The sequence below is a fragment of the Onychostruthus taczanowskii genome, unplaced genomic scaffold (assembly GCF_017590055.1).
Source record: "Onychostruthus taczanowskii isolate IOZ18803 unplaced genomic scaffold, ASM1759005v1 scaffold10, whole genome shotgun sequence".
In the NCBI taxonomy this organism is placed as follows: Eukaryota; Metazoa; Chordata; class Aves; order Passeriformes; family Passeridae; genus Onychostruthus; species Onychostruthus taczanowskii.
The window spans coordinates 2,830,083-2,844,702 of NW_024496526.1; the positions used below are offsets into that span (position 1 = coordinate 2,830,083).

A 14,620-nucleotide genomic window follows, 5' to 3' on the forward strand; every position below is an offset into this window, starting at 1 on the left:
AATGCAGAGCTGGTTGCATTTGTCTTATGAGGAACCTCAGTGATGCCATAAGCAGAGAACCATCAGAGTAGCCATCCTGGCACTGCAGGTGAAGTGGCCTTGAGCAATTCCTGTGGCAGGTGCTTCGTGCACAGGCCTACCAAGGTGTGTTTCCAGGCTGTAGTTTACCCTGCCGCCCAAGTGAGTGTGGAAAGCAGCAGCAAAGGATTCCCAGTTAAGTAAGGGAGTCGTCTGTAAACTTCCCAAGAAGATTATACTAATCCAGTGACTGATGATTTAACAGGACAAACAGTGTGAGAATCTCTTTGGCAAAACAACTCCATCACAGCTGGCGTGATAGTCTCTTGAAAACAGACCAGAAAAAATTCCAGAGCAGCGTCCTGTTAATCCCAACTTCTCATCCACCCGGGACCCCATAGCTTTAATTGAACTGGTGAAAGCATAGCTACTTCTCCTAATGAGAACTGTACAAAATCTTAAATTAGTTGGGTAGCTGCTGAACCCCAGGAACTTTGGAACAGCATGTACAGGGAGCAGTGGTGCCTTCCGGCTCTTTACAGAAAGCTGCGTGCATTTTGCTCAGCCAAGCAAACTGGAAGTTCCTGTGGTGAGCAGCCTTCTTACCAGTGAAAACAATGAAAAGATGCCTGCTGCCAGCAGTAGCATTTTGTTGCCAGTTTTAATTCAAAAATGCACTTTGTTCATGCAACTTATAGTTAAACTGTAATTCATAGCTTCTCGTTGCAGGAACGCGCAGCTCACTGACCAGACTGGCTGTCCTTCTTTTGCTGTCTGTCCTGTCTGCAGCCCACTGCTGCTCCAGGGCCAGTTGGGTGTTAACTGCTCTTTTGTCACCCAGCTGTCACTGCCATAGTGCCCCTTTGGAAAAGTATGAGGGAGATGGTGCTAAAATTAATTCCAAGATACTCAACTGTTGCTCTGACAAGTTGGAAAAGGGCAAGAGCTTTTGTTTGGAAATTCCAACGTCCCCTTGTTTTCCTTGAAAATGAAGCTTGAAATTTTATTATGCCTGTTTATGTGGGTAGATATACCTCAGCCTGTTGTAAATTCCTGTGTGGTCCACAGCTTCTCATGCAGTTATCATTGTTTCCTTGGTATCTAGAGTTTAACAGCTCTCTCCTGGACAGCGTTGGCTCTGATGAAGACTCTGGGAATGAGGATGTTCTGGACATGGAGTATTCAGAAGCTGAAGCAGAAGAGCTGAAAAGAAATGCTGAGGTTTGATCCATGATTTCAAAAGCCAGCTGAGAAATATAGCTATTCTTTATAGTCTTGAAGGTAGTTTTACAGAGCAGGTATAGAGGCTAGAAAGGTATTTTATATTCTAAAGTAAAAACACAGAAAACTTCTGTACGTAAGTCTTACTGTGTTATTTCAATTACAAAAAAAAAAAAAAAAGAAAAGAAAAAAAAAAAACAAAGCAAACAAAACCCCAAAAAAAAAAATTTAAAATCAGCTGCAGAGACCTTCTGAATTTCTCTAAGATACTCTCTTTAACAGAATTGTCAGTGAGTTCTAGAGATAGCATTTCCTGGTCAAGAGAGTATTAAAAAATAAATTGTCAAAAGCCATTGAATAGAAAGAGCATGTTTCCTGTATGTAGAGAGGGTGTTGTCCACTGACAGTACAGGTGCAGGACAAGAATTTGGGCTACATGTCCAGTATTAGCTGTTGAATCTGTGTACCATTATCAATGGTATGTCTTTGATATTTCAGAAGTAAGCATGGTGTTCCTTTTTGGCTTTTCTGTTTATTTGCTGGATTAATTCTGACATCAGTGGAAGTTGCTCAGGAAATGGTTGTTTAGAAAACTTTGCAGTGTAGAGCTCATGTCAGCATCTGTTCTGAGGTCAAAAAAAGCTCCTTGGCATGCTCACTGGCCTGCTGATAGATTAAATACACATTTCCCACTTCTGGAAGGACTCCTTGTTTGGTGTGAAGCAGGGTGTCTGTTTCTGTAATCGTTCACTGGTTTGCAGCTTTGAATACAGTAGCCAAAGTTGATATCTCAGGTATAATTCATCTTGTCCATAAGCTATGTGGGGGAAAAAAGAATGCCTGAGAGCTTTAATTGTACTTTTTTTTACCCCAGACAGGAGAGCTTCCTCACTCCTATCGTCTCATCAGCATTGTCAGCCATATTGGAAGCACATCATCTTCAGGTAAAAGACGCCACATTTTATTCTTTATCTCTTACCTAGCTTGAAAAATTGGTAATATGGAATTACCATAGCATAATTATTTATAGGAGGGAATTCAGGCAGCAAAGCAAATCTTCTGTCATGACTTGCTGGTGGGGGAGCAGGCTGGGGATCTCATGGTGCCTGACTGTGGCACACAGGAAATGTACAGCTGGTGGGCTTTGTAGAATTGCTTGTGCTTGGTACCTGCTGATTGAGGGACCAGGATCTTAAGGGTCTTTTAGCATTTAAATGTGACATAGGTGGCAGGACCAGGGTGCCTGGCCAACCAGCTCCCTGGCTGAAGTGCAGCATGGAAAGGTGTGCAGAGAAGTTGTGGCTGCCCCATTCCCAGAAGTGTTCAAAGCCAGGCTGGATAAAGCTCTGGGCAGCCTGGTGTAGTGGAAGGTGTCTCTGCCCATGGCAGGCAGCTTGGAGCAGGATGACCTTTGAGGTCCCTTCCAACCCAAACCGTTCTGTGATTCTGTTGTGAAGGTCATTATATCAGTGATGTCTATGATATCAAGAAGCAGTCCTGGTTCACCTACAATGACCTGGAAGTCTCTAGAACTCTAGAGACCACCGTTCAGTGTGACAGAGACCGAAGCGGATACATCTTCTTCTACATGCACAAGTAGGTGTCTTGGGGAATGTTGGTCCTAGAAATTACCTGCTGCTTGTGAGGAAGGAGGCTTCTCTTCTTCCTCTGGTCCTCTGCTGGGATGAAAAATGTCTCCAAAATGACAAAATTTAAGTGCTCAGAGTTCAGAGGATTGTATGTCAATAATACATAGTGTTTTAAAAAATACATTAAATTGTATTTGAAGAATGGGATTCAGTGTCTCAGTGCCTGTGGAATCATAGTGCATCAGGAATCATAATGGAGCTTGGGTTTTTTTCTTAAGTGCTGTGGTATTTGTAAATGCTCTTACCCCTGCTCCTAGCAGTTGTGTTGTTGCAGCCATGGTCATCTCAGGACGCAGCCAAAATGAGGTTTGTAGGTAGAAATGTTTTCAGGCTCACAGAACTGAAGAAGGTTTGTATCCCCCTCTTCTGTCGTTGCTGCTGCTTGGAGACGTCAGATTAGACATCTCTCTTTGCCAGGATTTGTAATGCTTGAGTTTGTGGAGTAAACCCAGTTGCTGATTCCCTCAGGGCTACCTTGTGTAGTGATTTTGCTGTTGTACAAAAGTTTCACTATTGGTCTTCCATTCTATTTTAGAGATATCTTCGATGAGTTACTAGAAACAGAAAAAAATGCACAGCCACTTAGCATGGAAGTAGGAAGATCGGTTCGTCAGCCTCTGTGAAGAGTAAAACACCTTGTTCCTCCTGAGGAGCAAGGAAGATTCTGACCTTGTGCCAGCCACGCAGGAGTAACAAACAGCTCAGGGCCAAAACATGAGACAAAAGGTAGAAATATGGGACGCTCGGTTTGTTGAACCATCTGTGCAAGTCCTGGGCCTGAACTTTGTGTTTAAACCTTGACATCCAGAGCGACCCTCCTGTGGTGAAATTTTCAATGTTTCTCAAATGATTTTGTCAGCATGGAGCCTTAAAGAGTTGTAACAAGCCACAAGACTACAGCTGCTCATAAACTGGTTTAAAAAATAGTGCAAAAAGAGACTCGACTTTAAAAGCCCATTCACCTGTGAGACGTGAGTGGCGAAGATTTACATATCACTTTGCGCTTTTGTTTCTTTTCTCCAAGAGCAATTTAAGCAATAGACTGTAACCTGGCGTGTGTTGTGTTAGTAATATTCACTGGAAAGCCAGATCACTGAGCAGGCTCTTGCCAGTCATCTGGCTAACAGGCATTTTGGAATCACTCAAGCTGATGCGTTGTGACATTCATGGGTTTGTAAGCGCTCTGCGATTTCCGTGCGGTTCCAGGAAACAAACTGTCGGTGCTGTGGAATGTATTGATACCTGGTGGCAGCTCTTGTTTTTTTACACCATTCACTGTCATCCTTATTTAGACGTGAGATTATATATGAGATTTCTTTTGTTTTACAAGTTCTATTATTTGATTGCATTTTCTCCATGAGGTTGTTGCATCAGTGCTGTTTGGAGAGGCGAGGTCTCTCGCTGGGTGTGCTGTGTTTCTCACTGGAGTTGTGTTGCTTAGGGCTGCTCCGATGTGACTCTGGCAGAGCTGAGTGCCTGGAGCAAACAGAGCAGTGGCAGGAGGTGAGCAACAGTTTTGGGAGGGAAAGAATGTTCTGGCATTACCCATCCTGTGCAGCACCTGGCACTGGAACTGCCCTGTGGTTGAGCCGTGCTCTTGCCATGGTCTTGTGTTACCCCAGGGTAAGAGGCTTTGTTCTGCAGCCGTGTCTCCATTCTCCTCTTTGAGGAGTGCAAGAGTGCTCAAACTGTGAAATTCACCAGGTGGAAAGCTTTCAGAAGGCCCTTGCTCGGCACTAACAGAACATGGTTAGGAAGAAGCGATGCTATCTGCTGGCTTTAGAAGCATGATGCTCCTTTTATAGCTTGTTTCAGCAGTGGGGGGAGAAGCCTATTAAGTTCATTTTTTTTCAGCACCTTTGCACTAATTAAGCAGGGGCAGATGTTTCCTTTCACTGACATTTACTCATTTCAGAGAAGTTGTTGCTGGAAGCAGAGTAGTTGCTCTTGTTTTGGCCTCTAGTTCTGATTTTTGCAGCCTGAGTTTTAGAGATAAAAGCCTTCTTTAAGGAAAAAAAAGGAAGAAAATCACCTTTTTTGCCATTGAGATAGTTTCTGAGTTTTTTAAACTATCATTAGGAGTTTCTCAGGAATAAATTGGCTGCAGCAAAGCAGACAAACCATCGATTTAGGAGATAGCAGGCACCTTTCACAGGCACTTCCACACGGGAGTTTATCCTGGCAGGGTGTGTCACTGCCCTCAGGGGCCTCTTCCCACTTGTGCAGAGCAGCAGCAGCAAGTGACAGCATCGGTGTCCTCACCCCGAGCACTTGAGGGACCCTGGTGTGGTGAAGACTGACCTCCCTCCCAGTCCCAGGGGGGACAAGCCCGGGGGCCCTGGTCACGGTGGCATCTTCGTGGTCTCTGAGCCAGCAGCAAAGGCTTGCTTGCAGACATGCCAGAGTGTTGATCTGGTGAGATGCAGCCCGAGGGGGGTGTGTGTTAATTTATTACAAAGCATTATACTTTTCTATTGTCAGTACTAATTTGGGTGAATTCTGGGCGACGGGAAGAGGTGGTGGCATGGGAGTTGTCCTTTGAACTGATCGCCCTGCGAATGTGATGGACTGCTCCGTCCAGAGGGCAAACCTGTTTTCCCCAAGCACATCCTATGCTTGTGCTGTAAATAACTGGTATTCCTGTAGTATCAGAAGTCAGCTCTGCTTTTTTGGGTGGCAAGGTTGTTTTTACAAGGCGCTGCACTCCAGTTAATTTATAATAAAAGCAAACATAGCCTGATTTTTCAGTGCAGTAACTTTTGTTTAAAACCAGTTTTGTTTGGATCAAGGTGAAAAAGCTGGTGCTTGAAAACAGTGTTCCTTGTGTTATGAAAAGTTCTTGCTTGTTATTCTAGTCATTAAGAATTTGCAGACATATACTATAATTTAAGCTTTTTTGTTTGGCATATGGCAGCTCAGTTGCACCTTCACCCGGGCAGGAGTGTCCACAGAGCCCCTTCCTTGCAGAAGCCAGCTTTTTCCCTGCCCAAGAGCAGGGGGGAGGATGACAGGTGTGTAATTCTCAAGAGATGTGCTGCCCACCAGCTGTGCCATTCCCACTGCTCACGCTGTTGCAGCAGCAAATTCAGTAAGGTTGGCCCTTCCATGTGGGTGGGATACCTGTCCTTGGGTATAGGCAGGTGAAGCTTAGTTGTGGGCCCTGAACATGTACTAGCTCTTCCTCAGTTAAACATTTACCCACTTGTGAATCAACCTAGTTTAGTACAAGTGTGATTCAGCACAGAAACTCAAGGAACTCCCATCCCTGTGTTCCTTTTGTCACTTCGTTGTCTGACTGCGATAATTTGCTCTTGATTTACACCCCTAATCTGAGAGCGTTCGTGTCACTGAGCTGGAGCTTGTGTGCGGGTCCCTGGGGAGCCCTGGCCAGCAGGGCTGCACAAAGAGCCTTTGCAAAGCAAGGACTGTGTTCCCAGCCGGAGCAGCAGCGTGGGACTGACGGGAGGAGAGCACGGAGCTCTGCAGCACCTGTGGCCTCGGCCTGGCCTTCCCCCTGCTCAGTGCAGCGCAGATAAGATCACCCATGCATCTTCCTGCCCGTCCTGCATCCGAGGAGGGGCTGATTGCCAGCTCAGCACTTCCTGCTTCAGTTCACCCTGGCACGAGGAGGCAGGTGGGGAACATCGTGGGGCTGGGAATAACTCATCTGCTTTGTTTTAATGGAGCTGATTATCCCTGTAATTGCCCACCAAAGAGAGAAAAAGGGGTGCAGGACCTCTGGCAGCTGCCCTCCATGTGGTTTGCTGCCAGGCTCCAGCCTTGCCTCCCACTGGCTTCTGCACCCTGACTTTCTGGTTCTTTACACTGTTGATGTGGAGCAGTGCTTTTCTCTGTGTTTTAGCAGACCTGTTCCTCTCTATTCTTTACAGTTTTTGCTCTTGGGTTCCCCCTGCCCGTTTTTAAATGATGTGTAGATAGATTTTTGTGAAATTAAAACCTCTTTATTAACCCTCTATTGATTTGGAATCTTATTTCTGCTGGCTCTTGCTGGGCACTGCACCTCCACCTCCCCTTTTGCACTGGGACTTTGCTCGGTTGCCTGGGGACATCCTGTGTGTGTTCAGTGCCCCTCAGCACGTGTCCTCCTGGCCCCCCTGAGAGAGATATGTCCCCATGGGGGACACCTCAGTGCCTCTCAGCATCCCTGCAGAGCCCAAGTAGAAGGGAGAAGCCCTCCTCCCCTCCTGGGTCCAAGGACAAGCGATCCTTGGTGTCTGTCCCCACAGGCACAGTGTCCCCTCATTTACCTTTGGTACCACACGTATTTACTGCAGTTCAAGTGATAAGGCAGGGAGTGGCTCCAGCTGCACACTGGACCTTTAGCCCGGAGCTGCAGGTGCCCGGATGGGAGAGTCCTGGCTCCCCGAGCATGCACAGCCTGTGCATCACCTCTGAGCACAGCAAGGACAAAGGAAGACCTCAGGGAAAAGGAGTTGAGGGTCCTCCCCTGTGCTGCTGGTGCCCGGTCAAGACCTGTGTCTCTGTGTGCCAGCTCTTGACCAAACAACCCCCACACCTGGGGCTGGGCCTTGGGGTTGGAGGGGACAGACCACAGCCCTATTTTTCAAACTTATTTTATTTGCTAAAGAGCTGGGATTGTTCCTGTGCCCAGGCTCCTGCCCTAGAAGAGTCCGTTGTCCTTCTTGAGCTTCTGTTGTTTCCACAAGGGCAGGCTGCTGAAGGCAGAGCGGCTCATGCCAAAAACAGCCTGGAAGTCCGCATCGGAGAGGTGGTCCTGGGGCCAGAGACAGGAGGCTGAGCTGAAGAACGGGGAGGGACTTTCCCAGTCTCCCCCTCCAGCAGCCCCCGGCCTCATCTTACCTCCTTCCTGCTGGGATCCACACCCTGGGGCAGGTCCTCGGCTGAGGTGTTCACCAGCACATCCAAGGGGAAGGTCTCCAGTTTGGTGGGGACAAGGGTGGTGGTGGCAGTGAAGACCTCTTCCCTGGATGTGAGCACCTGAATGGGGGTGCAGAGTCGCATCAGGGCCTGGCCCAGGGATGGAGGCACCAGGCTGGCTCCAGGTGTTTGCTCACTGAGGAGCTGCCCTTGCAGCTCCGCTGTCACCTGCCAAGGGGATGGAAGGGCTTTCTGTGCCCCCACCCAGCCCAGCTGCCTTTCTCCTTGTGCCACTTACTGAGGTGAGCTGCCCAAGGCTGCTCTCATCGCCCAGCTCAGCTCTCAGCGTCTCGTAGGATTTCTTGTCCTGGGAATGAGACAAAAGTGCTCAGCCCTCGGCATGCGCAGGGGTCAGGCAAGCTGCTGCCCACACCCTGGAGATGCTCCTGGGGCCAGACCCACACCTGGTCCCTTCTGCAAAGGGACTCCCTGGTCTTTCAAAGCCCCCCATGACTCACGTCCCAGTTGAGAGGGTCCCAGGCCAGGAACCAGCCGGTGAAGGTGGGGGGCTCATAACCTTGCTTCACCACAATGATGGGGGTGTCAAGGTCACGGCCACTGGGGTGGCTCCGCAGGTACTCCTGTGCCATCACTGCTGCCGCCTCCTTCTCTGACTCGTTGGCGCCTTTCCCAATCCAGAAGAAAACCTGCAATTAAGTTACTGTGTCCACCACCGGGGTGAGATGGAGCCCTCTGGGGCCATGGTTGGAGACACATGGGCTCTGTCCATGGGGGAAGGACTCTGGGAGTCCATCCTCAGCATTCTCTGGAACAAGAAGGCTGGAAAGAAGCATCACGGGGCCATATATAGGCAGGTTTCCAGCCTCCCATCCCACCAACTGTGGCTGATGCAGGTCCTCCAACCACAGGAACATCAACTTGTGGGATCAAAGGTCTGTTCCCCGCTCCATGCTCCCCCAGCTCACCTGGTCCCAGGTGTCTAGTAGGTAAACATCACTCTCCTCCAGGTCATCCTGGGTGAAGTCTATGATCTCTGTGGCCAAGAAGGTGCCTGTCTTGTTGGAGCACTCAAAGAGTCGGGGGGGCACAGAGGGGTTCTCCTCCTGCAGCCTGAGAGGGGTCAACATGATGGGAATGAGGCTCACCCTGCCTGGGGACTGGTGGCCCATCTTACCCCTGGGCGTGGCTAGGGACAAGACTAGTACCTCTTGTTACTGGCATATTGGGACTTGCCCCCCAGGGCCAGCCAGAACTCCGGTGGCTCCTGTCCTTCTGCAATCACTGGCTTCTCCATCTTGGAGATTATGTCAGCCACAGTCTTGGCCATCTCACGTTCATCCCCGCTGCAGCCCTGCCAAGTAAGCACAGCTGTTCCATCACTGGCCCAGGCCAAAGAGGAGGAATAGGTGGGGACAGTTGTCTTGGCGGCACCCACGCCAGTGCCCAGCGGTACCCACCTTCCCATACCACAGGTAGCAGCAGCTGGGGGTTTTGAGCACAAAGACATCATTGGAGTTGAGGGAGGAGGCGCGGACAGGCACCTCGAAGGCCTTGGTGTTGTACTCGTTGGTGCCGTGCACTTGGAAGAGGCGGGTGGAGGGTGTGGGCTCTGTGCTGCCTGCCCGTGACGTGCCACCCTGGGGGACAGGGACAGGACGTCACCACCGGTGCCACAAGCTCACTGGCCCGCCCATGCCCCAAGGTCCCTGAGCTCACCGCATACACCACCATCTTGCCCTTGAAGATGGCCATCAGATGGGCCGGCTCCTTGCCCATGGTGACGCGGATCTGCACGGGCTCGTTGTTGTACTTCTGGTCCAGGGCGACGGCTTGGTAGGCGGAGGCGGCCAGCTCATCTGCGCTGGCTTGGCGGCCCTGGGCAGGGCAGAGGGGCCTCAGCACCCACCACAGCCCCCCTCGCCCTCTTGAGAGGAGGCAACTCTCATGCTGCTCCCAAGGGGCAGAGCACCCCCAGTCCAGGGAGGTACACCCCGTCCCCCCAACATGGGGCAGTGACCTGGAGGTCTCACCTGCCAGATGTAGATGATGCGGTTCACCTTGGGCCCCACATAATAGGTGTAGAGCACCAAGTAGCAGTCTCCACCATAGAAATGGCCCAGCCACTTCTTCTCTACAGGCACCAGCTCGTTGTTCTCCACACGCCAGACCTGGTGGGACAGGCATATACTGCTGTCAGAGCTGGTGCATCCTCCTGCTCTGCAGACCTTGGACCCCACAGCATCCCCTGGGGTAGCAAAGGGGGTACCTGAGAGGATCCCACATTCTTCCATGGTCACCCTACCTCTACTTCTCCAGATCCATCATCCACCATCTTCTGCTGGGCAGCCATCTGGGGCTTGGCGTGCAGCGTGGTAGCATCAAACTTCACCTGCTCCACCTTGGCTGTGGGGAAGGGCAGAGGGGTGAGCCAAATCCCTTCGGGCCACAGGAGCTCCCCACAGCCTGCCCATCCCAATCCAAGAAGTCCTTCCACCTTGGAAGGAGACACTCACCCACTTTGCCCACGGTGTGGGTCTTGCCCAACCCACTGGTCTGGTTGGGAACAGTCCATTTTTGGAAGAGCTGTCTGAAGACGGCTGACTCGGACCCATCATTCTCTGTTTCCACGCTGGTGCTGTCTGGATAGTTCTTGGCTTTGATGAAGCCCTGGTGGGATCCAAACACAGAGGGTGGGCATGGAATGCCTGGCACCCCAGGGAGCAGTCAGGCTATTGCATAACAAGCCCCTAACCCAGCACCCACCAGCGCCCTGCTCATCGCCTGCTGCTTCTCCTCCTTGTTGGCATTCTTGCCCTTCCAGACGAAGATCTTGATACCTCCTTGATCAAGGATGTAGCAGTCCTTGAAGAAGGGGCAACAATAGAAATTAGGACTTTAGGCAAGTCCACCAAATTCAGCTTTTGAAGGATTAAAGCTGCCAAGGAAACTGGGCACCCCCAAGCATCCCACAGGCGACAGACCTCGTGCAGAAGCATGTCTTGAGTTAGGGGTTGAATTGCCACCTCCTGTATGACCAGGTTTCCATTGGCATTGGAGACACTGACAGGAGAAAAAGAGATTAAAAAGGGCTTAGAAAGTGGGTTGGAAAACCCCATCCCCATTACAGGGTGGTAGGGTTTAGCGGCGCTGTCCCCTCCCCATCCCCTTCCCCAGCCAGATGATGACAGAGGTGGTGCCCAGGGGCTCTCTGGCTGTGCCATGGTGGCAAACTGGTTTGTAGCTTGCCCTGCCAGGCAGCTCACTCATGGCCACAAGGAGGGACAGAGGGGTGTCAGATGCTTTGGGGCCACTGAGGTACATTGCCACAGCATCCAAGGGTGATGCTTGCACGAGCATCTCTATCGGGTACCAATCCTCTTGGCAGCTGGGATTCCTCTAGCTCCAATGGCACCCAAAGGACTTATCCCCACCCCTGCCGTAGCTTTGAGCCTTTCTGGTGTCTGTCCATGGGGCTGGGAGTTGTGGGACATAGCAGAGATGGCTGCTGGCTCCCTCTGACACCACGGAAAATGCCCCATGCGTAACCCACCCCAACAACTCACTGGTACAGCTTGAGGGAGGATTTGAGTTTCTGGTCCACTTTGTCATCAGGGATGGCGGGCTGGATGTCCCTCTTCTCACCCAGCACATGCTTAAGGACCTTCATGAGTCCTGGTGAGGCATCCTCATCCTCACCATCCACTATGCCCACCTTGGCACGGCCCCCACGTTCCCGGTCCCGGATATCCTTGGCCAGGGTCATTGCCTGCAGCCAGGGGAGAAGGGATAAGCCCAGATGAGGGAGGGGGTGGCTGGTGACCCCCCCTCCTCCAGGAGGGGACCTTGGGACCCCCGGCCATACCCTCAGCCTCTCGTTTCGGTTGCTCTCAGGGCCGTTCCACTGGACAATGAGCTGCCCCAGGTCCAGCAGGAATACATCTCCTCTGTTGAAGCTTTTCCAGCTCATCTCCACCTGCAGCAGGACAGGATTGAGAAAGGTGGGTGGTCCGCAGCAGAATGCCGGGATCCCCATGGCTCTCCAGCCCCTCTCACCCAGGAATATAGGCCTCCAGCATATATTCCTCCTCCCTGCCCTGAGAGAGGCTTCCTGGGGAGCAGTTGCAAAGCAAGGCAGCATCATCCCACACCCACTGTGTGCCCTGCTTGATGGCAGCTGTGTCTGGGGGTGCTCTGGCCTGATCCTGATCCAAACTCCACACATGCCATGACTCACCTCTCCTGCCACCACGTTCTTCTTGCCCTTCACATGCAGCAGTCGCTGGACGTTGTAGGTGTTTGTCTCCACATGCTTCATGCCTGAGGCTGCCCCACCCTTCTTATAGCTGGGAGGGGACAGACATGGTGTCAGCCCTGGGTCCCCTTCCTCACACCACTGGGGTCTCCCTCCCACCTCTGTGCACAGGGAGGTGTTCGGGATACACACACGTGGTAATGGAGAGACAGAGCCCAGCTCCAGATCCTCCTTCTTCCTCCCCCACCTCGCTGAGACAGGGCTGTCCCCATCCCCCCTGGCCATGTCTCCACAGGACCCCTCCCCACTGTCACCCACCATGGGAACAGGCGCCCAAGGGTGACCGACATACATGAGTCCCTGCTTGAAGTAGGCGCGGAAGGTCTCGCTCTCGTGCCCCTGGGCCTCGCGGTGCTGCACGGCCACGGAGCCCAGGTGATCATCCATCTGGGTGGTGTAGATGGCGGCCGCCCCCTGCTCATCCTGGCTCGACTCCTTGCCCAGCCAGTAGTGGATGTCATAGCTGAAGTTGCTCCCAGACTTGCGTGTCTGCAGGACACCGGTCCCCGCTAGAAGAGCCCCTGTGGTCCCCGGCCACGCTGGCCGCAGACATCCCTCCCTGCACCCGGCCCCCTCGGGGCAGAGCCCGTTCCCAGTTCCTTATGCGTCCCCTGACTGCCCTACCGACAGCAGGACGTAGCAATCCCCCTCGTAGAAGTTGCCGTAGCTTTTGGTGGGCACCGGCACCATCTCCATGTTCTGCAGAAGGAAGGCAGACATCAGCCCTGGAGGGGAGACCCCCAGCCCAGCCCCATGCACCCCACTGCCCCCAGCACTGGGAGCTGCTGGGTTTAACCCTGGAGGCTGCACTGAGACCCCCAAACCCAGCTACAGAGGGCACCAAGGGAGGATCCTCCCTCACAGAGACCCCCCAAGGCAGCCCCAATGGTGTGCCCCCGTTCCCACCTCAATTCGCCATATCTGGATGCCCGGCGTGGTCTTGTTCAGTGTCCTGGAGACTTTGGCGCTGAGCTCCACCATGGTGACAGGTACCACCAGCGAGGGGACCTGCCAGCATTGGCAACACCCTCGTTAATGGCAGGCAGTGTCATTAAGAGCTGGGACACAGCCAACCTACTGTGCCATCTGCTTCCCTGCTTGCTCTGCAGAAAGCCCCGCTGTAAACCCGCCCTGCACGGGGCGAGGGGACCCCCAGCACCGTGGTACCAGGAATGTGGCACACAGGTGGGGCTGCCATCCCCTCAGCTTGGCTGGCACTGCAGCTAATGAGTCCGTAGCAGGGTCCAGGTTGGGAAGGTGCAGCGTTCCAGAAGTGCCCCAGTGCCCTGCCCTGTCTCCAAGCACGGGACAGGGCAGTGCAGGGCCCACAGTGCCTGAGCTGCAGCTGGGTGACACTGCTGCACGGTGGCCTGTTCCTCCCCAGGACCAGCAGGAACTGGCCCTGCTCAGCCTTGTCCTGGCATGGCCTGGCCACTGCTTACACACACAACACACACAGATACACACACACCGCCCGCTTCAGCCCCTGCTCCAAACCCCCCAGCCGATCCATGCCCCCAGGGAGGGCACATTCTGGCTCCACAGGGGTGCCGAGGTTGTCCACAGCCACCTCCGCCAGGCTGACAGGGCTCCCCTCAAGCAGGCAGAGGGGCCGAGCCAGGCAAAGCCACCCTGTGCTCCTGGCTGGAGGCTGGCAGGGAGTGCTGGCATTGCCCACATGGAAGGTTTCTGCTTCCCAGCCCTGCCAAAACCCAAACCCTACTGTGCTGCCCCACAAGCACCCACATCCCACGCCTCAGACTCAGGGGGAAGCATCCCCCGCAGCACAGCCCCAAGGTGGGGCTCAGGTGGGTCCCCAAGCCCATTCCCAAGTTAACCCGATGCCAGGAGCGATGGTGGCCATGGGACGTGCTGCCCACCCCATGCCCATCCTCTGTCCCCTCACCCTGCCCCAGCTCCTCACCTTCCCTGCAGAGCTGGGTGCACAGGTGAGCGTACCTAGGTGGAGTGCTCAGGTGCCAGCACCCAGGAGACCTTTGTTCCCTCATGTCCCAGCCTTTGCTCACCATATAAGGGCAGGGACAGCCCAGAGTCAAGGTCCCCACAGCCCTCCAAGACTTTGTGGCACCTAAGAGCCCCGTTACTCATGGGGTGTTTCCCCCCCCAGATGCTATTGCACCCTGCCCAGGGGCTAGCTGTGCCCAGGGTGGTTCCTCTGCCCTCCCCAGGCCTCTTCTCCTCTTGGCCCCTGGTACTGAGTCCATGCTGAATTTTTTTCTTTTGCACTCCACCAAGAAGTCCCATAAAGTGATAGCAATGGGCTGGACCAGGACACGTGGGCGCCAGCCACAAACAGAGGTGCCTCGATGCCATGGGGATGGCCACTGTTCTTCACTCCCCACACCCTAAAATCCCCAAACCCTCCCAGACATGGAGCACTAAGACCACAGAAATGGGGTTTTTTGGTACCTCCTCCCCCAGAAAGGTTCCATGAAGTGACAGCAATGCAGCACCTGGGGCATTCCCGTCCCACCCCCTCACTGGCACAGCACCACCCTGACCATGGGACTGTCCCCAG

General features: G+C 53.0%; 2 protein-coding genes across 2 annotated transcripts in view; one reads left to right on the top strand and one right to left on the bottom strand.

The window, feature by feature from the left end:
- Window positions 1-4,214, top strand: part of USP37 (ubiquitin specific peptidase 37) — a 32,771-nt gene extending 28,557 nt beyond the window's left edge. The window contains exons 21-24 of the mRNA XM_041404396.1: window positions 1,124-1,239; window positions 2,114-2,183; window positions 2,697-2,835; window positions 3,424-4,214. Coding sequence (XP_041260330.1) covers window positions 1,124-1,239; window positions 2,114-2,183; window positions 2,697-2,835; window positions 3,424-3,511 — 413 coding nt within the window. The 3' untranslated portion in view covers window positions 3,512-4,214. The remainder of the gene's footprint in view (window positions 1-1,123; window positions 1,240-2,113; window positions 2,184-2,696; window positions 2,836-3,423) is intronic.
- A 3,257-nt stretch (window positions 4,215-7,471) lies between these two features.
- Window positions 7,472-13,077, bottom strand: VIL1 (villin 1). Its single transcript, XM_041406420.1, has 19 exons — window positions 12,988-13,077; window positions 12,706-12,780; window positions 12,374-12,570; window positions 12,004-12,112; window positions 11,632-11,742; window positions 11,333-11,535; window positions 10,751-10,829; window positions 10,533-10,631; window positions 10,283-10,436; window positions 10,072-10,172; window positions 9,800-9,937; window positions 9,486-9,644; window positions 9,227-9,406; window positions 8,975-9,120; window positions 8,735-8,879; window positions 8,267-8,455; window positions 8,047-8,115; window positions 7,731-7,868; window positions 7,472-7,644 (listed from the first exon to the last, which is right to left on the bottom strand). The coding sequence occupies exons 1-19, from the start codon at window positions 13,060-13,062 to the stop codon at window positions 7,531-7,533; spliced, it is 2,481 nt and encodes an 826-aa protein (XP_041262354.1). The 5' UTR covers window positions 13,063-13,077; the 3' UTR covers window positions 7,472-7,530.
- Between the last annotated feature and the right edge of the window lie 1,543 nt (window positions 13,078-14,620).

Excerpts from the sequence above, each read along its gene's own strand:
- VIL1 (XM_041406420.1), bottom strand. The coding sequence starts at position 13,062 with ATGGTGGAGCTCAGCGCCAAAGTCTCCAGGACACTGAACAAGACCACG. Across the intron at positions 12,113-12,373 it reads TACTTCAAGCAGGGACTCAT|CTATAAGAAGGGTGGGGCAG; the intron begins GTATGTCGGTCA and ends GTCCCCTCCCAG. Across the intron at positions 10,173-10,282 it reads CCACACCGTGGGCAAAGTGG|CCAAGGTGGAGCAGGTGAAG; the intron begins GTGAGTGTCTCC and ends CCTTCCCCACAG.